General features: G+C 41.7%; 2 protein-coding genes across 14 annotated transcripts in view; one reads left to right on the top strand and one right to left on the bottom strand.

The window, feature by feature from the left end:
* The window catches only part of JAZF1 (JAZF zinc finger 1), a 191324-nt gene extending 186253 nt beyond the window's left edge, over positions 1-5071 (top strand). For both annotated transcript variants that reach the window (XM_065051409.1, XM_065051410.1), the window contains exon 5: positions 2662-5071. In XM_065051409.1, the coding sequence (XP_064907481.1) occupies positions 2662-2838 (177 nt within the window). In that variant the 3' untranslated portion in view covers positions 2839-5071. The remainder of the gene's footprint in view (positions 1-2661) is intronic.
* Positions 5072-5802: 731 nt separating this feature from the next.
* TAX1BP1 (Tax1 binding protein 1) overlaps positions 5803-14604 on the bottom strand; it is a 62734-nt gene continuing 53932 nt past the window's right edge. For all 12 annotated transcript variants that reach the window (XM_005513493.4, XM_005513495.4, XM_005513494.4 and 9 more), the window contains 2 exons: positions 7602-7687; positions 5803-6932 (listed from right to left, as the gene is read on the bottom strand). In XM_005513493.4, the coding sequence (XP_005513550.2) occupies positions 6731-6932; positions 7602-7687 (288 nt within the window). In that variant the 3' untranslated portion in view covers positions 5803-6730. The remainder of the gene's footprint in view (positions 6933-7601; positions 7688-14604) is intronic.

The raw sequence follows: 14604 nt of genomic DNA, 5'->3' as shown, positions 1-14604 counted from the left end.
GCTGCCTCAGCATCTTAGAAGACTTGCAGGGAATTCACTTGGCTGCTCTTGAGGATAATTTGTCGCTCTGATGTGCCCTTGTCTGTCTTGGTGGGACAACATTCTGCCTCCTCTGAATGCCCTTTGCCCAGAAGTGGCCTGCACTGAAGGCTCATGTTCATGTCTCTGGTTTGTGGTGGACGCTGAGGAGTCTTGTCTCCCACATCTCAGACGGCAGCCGTGCTGGAGTTGTCTGGTATTTTTAAGGATGCGAAGGACAATTTGGGATCTGGACTTGCAACTTCTGAGTCAGGATTCGGTGCCTGGATGCTCTAGAGGAGAGAGGTGTGAACTTGCAGGCAGAGCAGGTGCTTCAGTCATGCACCGTACCCTTTTTCCAGGTATGTTAGGCGAAATTATTCTTTCTAAAGGATTTCCACAAATCAGCCTCTCCTGGGCACCCAGCCTGCCCTAAAATGCCACTTTGGTGGCACAGATTACCCCGGGCATTACAGGTTCTGACAAGAGCAGCACCGTGCTCAGCTCTCAGGTGGGAACCAGAGAATTGTTTTTGCTCAAAGGTTAAAAATACATTACTGCGGTGACACAGTCAGCGTGCAATAAATACAGACCCGTATTTCACGCTGCAAGGTGAGAACACCGCAGCTAGCCGGGAGCCTGGGGGGTTTCCCTCATGATTACACGCCTCCCGAATTCCCTGATGGGACTCGCGTGTCCCGTGTGCTTCTCTCGCTTGTGTTTGTGAGCGGTGGTGGGAGCGGGGCCAGGGGAACGTGTCTCTCAGGAACGGGACATGAGACCTGAGGTTCTGCCTCTGCAGAAGCTGCATGAGGAGGTTGGAGAAGAGGAAGGGAAGTGTTGGCAGCGCAGACATTCACCTTGTGCCTTCCTGGGGTTTGCTCTCTGATGGATATAGAGTCTTCTGATGTTTTAGGAGTTGTAGCTCTGTTCTGTTAATGAAGGCTTTTTCTTTTTCCTTTTTTTCTTTTTTTTTTAAACAAATTGTCTGACTTGTTGAATTGCTGTGTGCTCCAACCTGGAGCTTCCACTTGCTGTAAAGCTGCGTGGCTGAGGGAACTGGGGCTGTTCAGCCTGGAGAAAAGGAGGCTAAGGAGAGACCTTATCGCTGTCTGCAACTGCCTGAAAGGAGGTTGTGGCGTGGAGGGTGTTGGTCTCTTCTCCCAAATAACAAGTGATAGGACAAGAGGAAATGGCCCCAAGTTGTGCCAGGGGAGGTTTACATTGGATATTGGGAAGCATTTCTTCATGGAAAGGTTTGTCGGGCATTGGAACAGGCTGCCCAGGGCAGTGGTGGAGTCACCATCCCTGGAGGTGTTTAAAAGGCGTTCAGACGAGGTTCTTAGGGTCACGGTTCAGTGCTAGAGTTGGGTTATGGTTGGACTCGATGATCCTGAGGGTCTCTTCCAACCAAAATGATTCTATGATTCTGCAATAAAACTGAACTTGCTGCTTAAAAAGAGCCAGGGGGACTTTGCTGAACCATTGCCTGTTTTTACACAAAGACAAAATCCCTGAAACCTTTAATGGCTTAATTATTACCCATGTTGTTAATGGGTTTTGGCTTTTTTAAAATAGCTTTAAAAAAACCCTGATATATGTATCTGGAAATTTTAGAGGACACAGTAGAGCCTCAGAGCTGTGTCCTGTCACAAATTGTCTTGGCGCCCGTTTCTCTTCCTAGGAGAAGCTCTAATGAAAATTTGCCTTTCCTTGTTTATCCAAAAATCCCAGCTCTTGTAGAGGAAGCAGGTAAGACAGACTCTGGTCAGACAAATCCTACATTGAGCGGTTTCACAAACCAGTGAGACCACAACAGCATCTTCCGCTTTTGCCGGAAAGACGTGAGAAGGAGGAGAGTAGCGCCCTTTTGCTTGATGTTTAGTGAGGTTCCTGATTCATGTCTCAGAAGTGTTGCCCATTTCCCAACCTTGCCAGCATCAGGGTGTGCTGTGGTGCTGGTTTTCGTTCTTACTCTCCAAACAACAGTGGAGGTCAGTTCTCCAGTTCTAGCTGTAGAATATTCCCTGTTATAAACAATAGCTATTTTGAAGACGGCTTCTCTGGATTGTTTTCCAAGTGCCCTTTGTAACTCTTTAAGTTAAGTATTTCCTGCAGCTAATTCTTTGGAGACAATGTGTAAACTATCAGAATTTGCTGGTGCCTAAAGACATATCTCGAAACAATGACACAGAACGGAACAAACACACCATGGGGGGGGAGCTTCAGCTTTTTGAAGGAGTGTGACTCGAGTCTTCATGCCAATTCTTTGTTTGCTTCTAAATGAACCTCTGAATAAAATTTGTCAATGCTCTATGAAAAAACAGAAGAGTCAGGAGGCAAAGAACGTCCCTGTGTGAGCCCAGTAAATGATGTGGGTTTGGGAAGTGCCATACGCTGGGAGATAAAGATCAGGATTGGCCAGGTAGACACATTTCGTGCGTTAGAACCACACAGATTCTTCTCCTTCTTGTCCCACCGTGTATCTTGAAAGCCCAGCACCTGTGTAACACCGAAGCAGGAGTTCCTGGCAATTTGTGTGATTTTGCCTGTAACGTTAATCAATTTTTGGGTTTTTTTTAACAGGAAGCCAAGCCAATATCAGACCACTTGACCACTAACGTTCTGCTTTCTCGCTCACAGAATGTGAACGGTATAAAGTACCACGCCAAGAACGGCCACAGAACGCAAATCCGCGTACGCAAACCATTCAAATGTCGCTGTGGAAAGAGTTACAAGACAGCTCAGGGCCTGCGGCACCACACAATCAATTTCCACCCCCCCGTGTCTGCTGAGATTATCAGGAAGATGCAGCAATAACATGCTGGTCACAAATGTGCCAAGAAATCCTCACCAGCAGTTGCTGATTTTCAGAACAGCCACCTTTTTCAGGGGAAGCATTCAGCAACCCTTTAAAAACAAAAATTAAATGCATGCTTTAAAGTTTTCTGTAATTTTGGAATGATGTATCTTTGTAGAGTTAATGATTTTGTACATTTGCACATGTAATCATCATACCCATTTTCATTACTTTGAGATAAGGTGCTATAAAAAGCTATAGGTTCTTCAGAACATTTTTCTCCAAAACAAAAGAGAAATGGGGGGAGGGAGGGGGCGTTGCATTTGTAGTTGTACCCGAGTGTTGAAGGGGAGCGAGAGGAGGAGAGCTTGGCGCTGACACCCTGTCACGGTTGTACCGTGATGAAGGCTTTTTCAACGCGTCCGTCAATGTGTGTGCAAAACCAAAACAAGACCCACCCTCGTCAAACTAGAGTTAACATGCCTTACGTAATGGAGTTATCAGTGGAGTAGCAAGTCTTTTAGGTAATGGAAATATAAATAAGAAAGAATGTTTAACATAATATGCTAAAAATATTTTCATACTTAAATAACATACATAAAAAGGTGTGCTTGCTGTATTTTATATTATCTTGCAAATCTTTGGTTTTTTTTTTTTCCCCTCTTGAAATGCTGAAAATCTTGCCATTCGAACTAGTGAACAATCACTTTAGTGTTAGTAGAAATTGCTACTTTTTTTTGGGTTTTTTTTTGGTACAAGATGTCACATTATGTTCATGCCCATCAAACTTTTGAGGACCAACATCCCAGTCCAACTAAATAGTTACCCCTGAGCTATCTCTTAGAAAGACACTTGGAAATACTTAAGTGCAAATTTATGTGTGTGTGAGAAACAATTATCTTCATCTCAGATGAAGTTTTAAAGCACTTTGTAGTTCTATATTGCCAACAGATTTAATGTTTTATGTGTTGCCAATTCTTGCAACTACTGTACGAGCGTGTGCCCGTGGTTGCAAATAAAAATCGAAAATTCTACATGTGGTTTAAGGAGGTCCATTATTTGTGTGGAGGGAGTTGCTAATGCCTCTCCCTCACGTTCATTGTATTTTGAGACTTTTATTTCCTTTGTGCATTTATTTTGCTTCTCATTGTAGGTCACTGCATCCCATTTGGAAGTGTCTGTTTAGCTTTACGATTAATTTTGCTGAAATATGACATATGAGCCTTACTGAAGATTTAAAGTGCTTCTTGCAGCAGGCGGTCAGAGACTGACTAAGAACAAAAGCCAACCTGAGGGCGGTTCGTGTCTGGACCAAACCTGAATGTTTGCTCCTGCCTTGCGTGTTTTTCTCTCCCAAGTGCTATTCCTGGAGTTTGGGGGGTGACAGGGGGGCACCGCCTGCCCTGCCCCAGCCTGGAACCACGTCTCACATGGTGAGGGTCAGGGAGGAACTCACAGTGTTGAACACAGTAATGGCCTTTGCTCAGTTCCTGTTGCTTTAAGTGCAAAGGAAAGCTCAAAGACAGACAGAATGAGCCTTCCCTTCATTTTTTTTTTCCAAAGCTTTAAAGGAAAACTTTGTGAGGATGACAATTACCTATTCTCCAGCAGAGCCTCAGTCTCATTTAAACCCTTAGGAATCATCCTAATGAATAAGCCTTTTGAACATGCCTGCTTGACCTAAACCATGAGTTTTTCTGATCCCATTGAGGTGACAGCGCTTGTACCGCCCAGCGCTGTGAGCCGGGGCTGAAGGATGATGATCCAGACATGAGCTGCTGCTGCACACAAGGCCCCAGGTGGCCCCTTCCCACCTTCTGCAGTTTTGGCCAGCACATCTGGCCAGCAAAGCCCTTCTGGCTCTGCTCCTGGTGCAAGAAACCACAGGCTGGGTAAGTTCCTTCAACAGCTAAACAGTCATAAAACATCATTGTTGCATGTAAATTCCTTTCAGCGATGAAAAAAAAGAAAAATTCCAGTTTCTATTTACCTATTCATTGTGACAGTATTATTAAACAGGTAAAGATGGGACTATTTTGTTATACTGTGTATAGTGAATGTATTGTACTGTGTCTGTGAAAAGTGTGCTTTAAATTATATTTTCATATGTTTTGTTGGGGACAAAGTACTTTAAGTTTGAAAGTGACAGAGGTTTGTTTTAGAACTGAAGGCAACTTAAAGAATTCCTGTCAAGAAAGCTGCTTATAAATGTAAATCAAATCACATTTAAAATAAACTGCCTCTGACCTAAAACGTCTGACCTTTAAGTTCTTGGGCTGTATATAGTCTTTTATTTGTACATTCTACTTTGGTATCAAAGTCTGTGTTCAAGAAACACCTGAAGCAATTGAAGCACTACACCATGGATGCACAAAGTTACACAGAATGCTACAGCCTGGAGAGAAAGACAACAACAAAGGTATTTTGATGTAATCTGTCAGAAGGACTTCAGGTTTCCCGGGCTGCTTTCTGCCAGCATCACAACAGGGCTCTGTGAGACATCAACCTCTGAGATTTCATAAGTCTCTAATAATGATAACTAATCATATTTTGGTTTTAGAGCCGTTTCTAACTGTTTTCACATACTACTGAGTTATGGTAAGAAAAAAAAAAGACTATACCCTTTCAGGACTTCCATGACTTACACCTTACACCTCTTGACATGAAGTTCACAGTTGAAAAAAGCAAATCTAAGACTTAAACTAGACCACAGAGGACTGATGGAGCAGCTGCTGCTCAAGACACTGCGATTTATCTGTGTCACGCAGCTTTTAATAAATCCTGCATCAAACAGGATATTGCACATGTTCATGAGAGAACTGCACACAACAGAAGCTCCTCAAAACCTTAACCCCGTTTCTCTCTCAAAGATGTGAGCAACAGTTAGTTTGTCATACAGAGATGAAACCTCATTTGCGCTAAGTGTGTAAAGCCTAAACTCCGGCTTATTTCAAAATGAGCAGCAGGAAAAAAGGACCGCTGACTCCATGAATAATTTTGCTTTTAATGTAACAAGACTACTGTACAACAAGTGGAAAGCAAACGTACTTAATACAGTTAAAGTAAATATAAAATGTTTAGATATACACACGTTTTTACTTACGGAAAAGAAATACATAAAGGTAAAATGCAGAAGGTTTTAAAAGCCCTAAGCCAAAAGAATAACAAGTCACTGTCATGAAAATAGAAGAGTATTTCCTACTGAATGCAACTGCAAAATAATGGCAATGATGTTTTTAAACAATTCGTTTTAGGCATTTAAGCACAGCAGTTTATTTCAACTCAAAAATACTGCCTTAGGTATAGTGTGCTTAATTTAACACTATCCCTTAAGGCAAACATTCTATATGTAAAACTGAAGTATTTGCCATTAATTTTGGTGCAAGCATGTAATCTCACAGTACATGCATCTACATTTCAGAAATGTACTAGAAAACTATATTTTCATAGGGTAAGTTATGCAACTTTCTGAGTTAAGTGATACTCAAAGGAAAACTACACCCATTTGATAGAATAAGCAGCTGTTTATCACACTTTTAATCGTGCCTCAGTTGTCACAGTCAAGAGAAACCACAGGTCTAAGGTGACTTTATGTAGCTGAAGAGCATCGTGAAGCTGGTCTCATGTTGCCTGAGGCAAAGTCACCCCTGTGTCCTTACCAATTCCACTAAGCGGGGGAATAAATAGCTACATACACAACGAGGTGGGGGCTTAGTGAGTTGTTTTAGTATCACGTTAGAGAAGATAACCCAGTAGCAGCTGACAGCCACGACCCAGCGAAACTCCCATCAGAGTATATCAGCTTTTAATCAGAAATTTGCACTTACGGGAAAGCTGCGCTGTTCTGGCTCTGTAGGTGGACTGACTACTCAAAGTGGTGGTTTTCTTAAGCTACACCGCAAAACAGAGTATTTAATCAAAATTTAATACGTTCTGATCGAAGTGCGTCTGCACGTGCCTCTCGAAGCCTTGCTGGTCGTAGTCGGGCGGGAACTGCTCGCTGCACATGGGACACACCTTCCAGTGACTCTCCACGTGCTCCTCAAACTTGCTCTGGTCGTAGTTGGGCGGAAACATGACGTCGCAGAGAGGGCACTTCTTGTGCACGTCAAAGCTGCGCGAGGAGGCGGACAGAAAGGAAAACGGAAACGGTTATTTCACCTGTTACTGCAAAGGAAAATGTAAAAGTAGGATCCTGTTGCCACCAGTGTTAAGAGTTTTACTACAAACTTAAATTTGAGCAGATTTTGTATCTAAGCAAGTATCACACAGTTAATTTAAATGGCTTTGCTGAAAGTGCTCAATACAGTTAAAGCAGTTTTACACAGGAATTCCAAAATAACCTGGTATTTTAAAAGTGACATAATTTTGACATAATTCCAGCTACCACCGAATACAAATCTATTGAATATCTTAATGGCCAAGCAGTTTCATGGGAAACCACTCTCTCTGCTCATAAATGCTCGCTCTTAGCAAACATAACACTTTATAAAAGCTCTAAACTTAGGTTCACAATTAGGTTGGGAAGGGGCGAGGGGGGTAACAAAAGTTAATTCATTCACTTACTGAAGAAATTATCCACATTCCATCAAAATAAGGTATAACACAAGTAGCCTACCCAGTCTAACAGCATATTCTCTGACAGTTAACTGTAAACCAAACAAACATCCATTGAAAATGCTTAATAGTTTTTCATCTCCACGCCCCCACCCCTGAGTAAAAGAGTTCAGTTACACGGAAACCTGTCTCCATCCTCTAAAGACCAATAACAGAGAACATTTACCTGGAATCAAAGCAGAAACCTGTTCCACGTTCATGCAAGAGAAGACTTGGAGGATCAGGAGCAGTAGGCACAGTGTTGTCATCATCCTATTAAAAAAAAAATTAAAAATTAAATGGTGCCCACTGGAAGAAGCTTTTTTTTCTCTCTCTCCTCCATACGCATTTTTGTTACCAAGCATAAACATGAATGAAATTTACCTTTCATTTTTTAATCTCTGCGGTGTATGTTTTAGTGTGCAGAAGGGTGACATGGTTAAGGAAGGTGAGAAGCTGAACACCCTTCTGAGCACGTCCCCAGAGCAGAAACCTGCGGCCGGACGCGGGAGCGCTCTGCTCGCACGGCGACCGGGGACACACAGCTCGCCTCGCTGTGCCTGCCCGGGGGCCGGCTTGGAACACACAAAAACCCGTGTTCAACCGAGCGCGGGGCATCGCACGACAAACTGCAACAGCGTTTTATCCGCAGCTAAACTCAAGTTCTACGTAGTAAAATGTCAAGTCAGACTTTAAAAATACATTGATTTATATTTCAGGAAAAGAGACATGGATTTCGATGCACACACTCGCCTCCAGCAGTCGGTTTGGAGCGATGTGCCAGCCCAGTGTGTCACAGGTGTCACGCTGCCATCAGGATCAGCAACATCCCTAAATCGCCCCATGTGGCCGCTGGTGTCCTCAGCCCTGTCAGCGTGCTCTCCCCGCAGGGACAGGAGCAGCGAGGGGCTGCAGCACTGGGTGCCACTGCTGAGGGACGGCGGGTTTGCTCCCAGGTGAGGACGGCAGGTCGGCCCCTGGGGAACAGGCTGCTCCTCACTGCTCTCAAGGGAAGAAAAGCCTGCCCACGGTGGGAAATCATCCAGCAGAAAAATGAAGAATGCCTACAGTGACTGGGCTCTGACACACACAGAGTCAAAGCACTTGGTTTTGCAGGGTTTTGGTCGTATGTTGCTTTTTTCCCTATGATGACATTATTACAAATGCAGATTTCAATAAGCACAGTGGCACAAGCAAACACAATTATGGAAAGAGAACGGCATGAGAAGAAAATAAGAAAGTAGGAAGAAAATCAGAACTGTGTTTGTAAACCCATTCTTTGTGCAGTATAAATTCTTTTATTACACACCATCTTGGTTCTATTCTGCTATTAGATAAAGCTGCACAAAACCTATTCATACCAAGGTGGGAATACAGGTAAATTTGGCAAGATTTTTGAAACTCCAACTCCTAGATCATTTTCCTTTTTATCTCTAAGATCTTCAGAAATGATTGCGCAAGGGACTATATGTAGCAGTATAAATGCTATATACAGACAGCTTTTACATATATTCAAACATATCTCATTTTTAGGCTGACATACTAATGAAGAGTTAAAGGAAACAGCAAGATGGGAAGTTGCCCTCAATATTTGTCTTCTCCTGACAACAGCTGTTCCGTTTCAACAATTTAACATTCCCATGAAGCAGCTAGTGGGGCTTTGCTGTGACAGATGCCACCAACAGACATTCTCCTGTCTGACTTGCTTTGCACCTGCAGAAAAATGGCATGCAGGTTTTACAATATTATTCGTTCCTTTTGTCACACAAAAGAGAGAGGATGTATGTGTTAAAGAAGGAAAAATATTCAATGCACTCTTGTGTTACAATGCTATGGATTATACAGAGCCAAAACCGTGATAAATTTGCTGAATACCTGACTGAAAGCAGACCAGGATTTACCTGAGAAATGAATGTGCATCTTCCTTAATAAGAGTTCAACTACAAGCACCAGCTTAATTAACATTTAAATCCCTAGAAAAAACTTTTTTGGTAATTCTTTACTGTTTGTCACTCAGTTACTTGTTGAACACAGGGCATTTTTGTCACAGCACTTCTTCATACTTGGTTACAAATGATGAGATGGGTGAAGTGCTCCTCTGGTGAAAGGGCTCTTCAGCCTCAAATTCCTTAAGTAAGTTTTGCTTAGGACAGAGTAGCAGACCCGACAACAAATGTACAGGTTATTCATTATATTAAGGGTTATGAATTTCAGTTGAGTACAGAGTCAAGATTTACCAGTGCGAAACATTCACTTGGTATATAAGGGCATTAACCTAAATTATGTGTCTAACATTATACAGATGGATCTTTTCTTATTGGAAATAATAAATGCATTCAGCAAAACCCCACTTTTATAAAGGGTCTTTACACTGACCTGAAAGAAGCTGCTGATCTGAACACTGTAATAGACCCCAGAAGTGAGCATTCCTGCACTAATCCGTCTTCCATACAAGTGTTAGGATACCAGAGAAATTTTGGTTTCCCCATTAGAAAACTCTCTGGCTTTAAGCACAGATTCCATAAATATTAAGATGTACTGAGTGGAAAAAGAAACATGTTCATAGAACACACCACACAAGTAAAAGTGATGTTACCAATGCCCCCATCCATCCATTTCCATTAGCTGTGTCAGGAGAAGCAGATTCCTTCAGCATCCCCACATGCATATTTCTGCTCTACTACCACAGCCCATGAGGCACCAAATATTTTAACTGGAATCAACAAAATGCCAAATTATTTATACGAAGGTTTGCCATTTAAAACATTTATTTTAAGAAAATCAGCACTCCCTGTCCACCTTATATAAAGTTTTCACAGGTTAACAGGTTGGGTAGGGTTTTTTTAGTTTGTTTTAGGTGGGTTCTCCACATTTTTTACTCCAGTTGTTTTGGTTACTTGTTCAGTACTCCCCTCACCCTTTTTTTGTATCTTTTAATTGGGTTGCTGCTAGGTAAGATAAAATCATTTACATTTTTGTCATTCCTTTCAGTTTCTGGTAAGTGTGATACCCTACTTTGTACATATATAACATTTCTCCTCACTCCTTTTTGAAATAAAAGATTATTTGAAAAAGAGAGAGACTCTGCTAAGATATGGCAAGTCTGTCTCCTCAGTGCACTTTTGCTCTTGGCCAAGTATATAACAGAAGATCAATTCTTAACCTCTTGTTTGGGTTAAGCATAACAAAAAGAACGCAAATCTCTGTTGTGCATACCTCAACATGCACGTTACAGAGATTGCTGTGTAATGAAAGAATAGTCCAACAGTAACAATGAGAACTTTATCTTAGCCTGAGAGTATTTGACAGCTATTCCAATTACAAGTTACAATAAACAGTACACAATCACCAATAACTAAAAATTCTCCTGCACTGCCCTGGGGTAACTTGGAACTTTTGGAAAACAGAGAAAATGTCCCATAGTGTTGGACTCTGACAGCTGTTCGTTTCTGTCGCTAGAGATGGATAAAACCGCCAAAGTATACCCTGTAAAATGGAGAACTCTGTACAAAGGGAGGACAGATCTGACTCACCTTCATTTACAATCACTTAGTGCTCAATTTCTTCCAGCTGGTATAACCAACGATACATTCCTTGTTCTTATAAATGATTTTATATACGCTTTTATAAATTCTGTTACATATGCTTTCCAGCGTGACAGGTAAAAACTGCTCAGTGTCACACAGAAAAACAAACCATGCCCTGAAGACTCAAAAGCTGAAAGGAGAAGGCCCACTGAAGCTGGTTACAGAACAAGAGTAACAGGATTTGTCAGGAGGCCAGGCCTCAGTAGCCCAGCCTAAACTGTATTTTAAGCACATGCATCAGCTTAATCTCAAGACCCCATGGTCAAGTCATCCCAGTTATTTGGATAGAAGCCCATAGTCCATGTTTTGCTAAAGGGACAGTTTGATCTGCCCTTCATGCAGACCCAGAGCCAGCTTTCCTGCACTCCAGACTGATCACCAGGGACATGGCTCCACATACTTGGTTCCAAGATCTCAACAGTGCCCTGCAGTGCGGTGGCACAGGTCCTTACAAAAAGTCTGGTATCACGTACCCACAGGCTGGAACTGTGGTTATGTAGCATAACAAACACCAGGCCTTCTGAATTCTGAAATGTGCATGTCTAGATGAACAAATTACAGAGGATGCCTTTAACAACGTGACTTAGCTATTAGCACTGGACTGTAACTCTGACTCTTTCAAAATGCCACATTGAGTTCCGCAGATGATGTGAATCACGAAGATAAATACAGTATTACAATAAAGCATGGCAAAAAGGAGTTTGCCACTAAAAAAGGAAGAAGGGAAATCCAGAAACAAGTACAACTCGCCTAGTTCTACCAAAAGCAACGATTTTTGTCTCAAGCAATAAGTACAACTTTGACAGTTGCAATTAAAAGTTCATGTAATGAGTCTGAAGACTGCCAAACAGAAATCAGAAAGAAAGCTGTGTGATACTGTACAAAAGCCACAGAAATGAACAATCCCCGTCTCTGATTTCTACAGATAATTTTAACATGCAACAGTAAGCAAAGCAATATGCACCTTAAAGCTTTAGAAAACAAATGACCAGCCAACACCACCAACGTATAGTGCAGGTAAATTGGAAAGAAGCGGACACACATTTTCTTTCTGTGACTCAGCTCTGCAGTGTGAACAAAAATCAAACTCTTTAGGCTTCTCTGCCTCTCTGTGAGCAGTCTGGTGTCACAAGAGGAACCAACTTCTCCTGTTAATATTTATCTTAAACAAAAGACAGTAACTGGCTGCCAGGGTACGACCATGCTAATCAAGTGTATTGGGGTAGTTTTGCTAGAAGAAAGGCTATTTTGGATTTGTCTCAAAAAATATCCTGATGTGGTTGTCAGTTGCCAAAAGTTACAGCCCCAACCCCCCCCCCCAAATTTACTGTGACTAATAACATTGTTTAAGAGTCTCAGGATAGTTATTCTGGGCTCACTGCCAACTGCAATCAGCACTACATTTCTAAACCTCACACTGTAGTATTAAAAACATATATATGTTTTGTTTATGGATCTCTCCCCTACATACTTGCTTCTAGAAATTATTTGCTCCAAATGATTACATTTTGGTCAATTACGGGCACATGAGCAAATAGAAAGTTAGTGCTGCACAGACGATGCCAGTAACTTCTGGCAAGTCAACTACTCTACACAAAATCACCACAGTGTGTGTGCTCATCTGGCACGATTAACACAGACCAGCTTATCCCTCTCAGAAATCACAGTTCAGTTGGCCTAGGAGTTCCAAAAGCCAGAGTTGGGAAGAATTCCAGAACGTCTTTGAGTCACTGGTGTTTTTTCATGCCGACCAAATGCATGGAAGTGTCTATTCCCAATAAACAAAATTTTGGGAGAAAAAATAAATCAGAACACAATAGCAACGTTAAACAAAATTTCTGATGCACTTGCAGATGTACCCTTACTCGGTCAACAACTCCGTGTAGCTGAAGACAGTAAAGGCAGCCTAAGTTTCAGCATAGCAGGAGTGTCACCAACACCTGATCTTATAATTAAGATCATGGCTGGGAACAAAAAAGTTTTCATTGAGAAGCAGAAAAGGAAGCCTACACACTTGGGGTAAAAGCAAACAGCATTCTCCTGTGGAATGTGGAAACTGAGTTCAGGTCACATTAGGAGCAAATGTCTCAGCAGAAGGATCACCTCAATCATGAGCTTGAGAATTCTTTAACTTACAAGAAGGAAAGACAAAATGACTTTGCAGAAAGATACAAAGACAGCAGCTTCACTCCACAGAAGTGAAGATCAAATCATTAGTTGCAGGTACAGAAGCGTCCCCAGGAAAATAATTCACGCGCAACTTTAGCACGAAAACGATCCTCTTAAAGTGACCTTAGGGTGCCTGTGGAGTCTTTCCTTCTCTGAATGGCGACGGTTCACACCCTGGCACCATCCACTACCACGAGGCTGTGCACAAATCCTGGCTCCCTAGGCCGTGTGTGCTCTTAAGGAGTGCACAGAACTTCTGATAAGAGAATGCAGAAGAAGCAGCGAGTGAACAGAGACCGAGCTGGCATCCCTCTTCCACATCGCCAACCAAAGTGATAGTACCTATCTTGTGCCATACTTCTAATCTATTAAAATAATTAACTGAAAGACTAATGTTTCCTCCTTAGGATGGTAGAAAGATCAACCAAGGCTGTATCACTGAGATTTTTAAGAGGTGTATTGCTAAGAAGTACACATGACGGCAGCCACATCAGCTCAAGAGGCTGACAGTCTCCATCAGTCTTGTAACAGACTTGCTTGAGGGGCTGAGTTTACTTTTGCCAAAAGGAATCCTGTGTTCCTGGAAAATGATCAATTTATATGCTTTTTGTATTATTCTGAAAGAGAGAAAACTCATAGTACCTTGTCTGCAATAGAAGATAAAGATCATGTGTCTATCCTGTGTCACTAGAACTGTAAATTCATTACTATTATGGATCAACTATAGTTTTCTACATCAACAGGAAGGTTCTTCTCCACTTCCCTTCCCAATAAAGATATTTTATATTTGCTGTTTCTTCTGCACAAATGACAGGTTCTCCTTTAAAATGAATTACCTACATATATGGAAGTTTTTCCTAGATATTTTTTAAAAATACTGCATTAGAACTGTTTTATCTTTCGCATATTACTAAGTCTCTCTAGAAAGATTCTTGCAGCTACTCATTTCCATGTAAATTTGTAGACTACACATAGAATCTATTTTTGGAGGAGCAAGCAACTGCTTCTCATTTGAAAGTAAAAAAATAAAGATACAGATTATTTGATTTAAAGGTATCTTTTCTCAAGTTGAACTTTATTTAAGCCTGTTATATTCTACCTCATTACAAAAATCTAAGCTGTGTCAGCAAATGAGCACAAGACTCCAGCACTGTTTCTCCTGGGTTTGCAAGAGGGCAAAGCACACAGATCAGAAAGAACACCCTGCTAATTAAACTGAAGCAGATGACTACAGAAGAGCTTGTCATATGTAATACCTACGTCAAAACCCATCAGACTAAATATGCAAAATGTGAAGTAAAGGTGGGCAGCAGCATTAAGTTCACATTCTAGATCTCGAACAGGCTGCAGAAGTTCTGACAGTTCCTCTAATTATTCACAGTAATGGACACTGGGGGCAAAAGGTAGGAGGGAGAAATACATTTTTCTCCATTA

This window comes from Columba livia, chromosome 2 (genome assembly GCF_036013475.1).
Source record: "Columba livia isolate bColLiv1 breed racing homer chromosome 2, bColLiv1.pat.W.v2, whole genome shotgun sequence".
In the NCBI taxonomy this organism is placed as follows: Eukaryota; Metazoa; Chordata; class Aves; order Columbiformes; family Columbidae; genus Columba; species Columba livia.
This window is presented reverse-complemented; position numbering and strand designations above follow the sequence as displayed.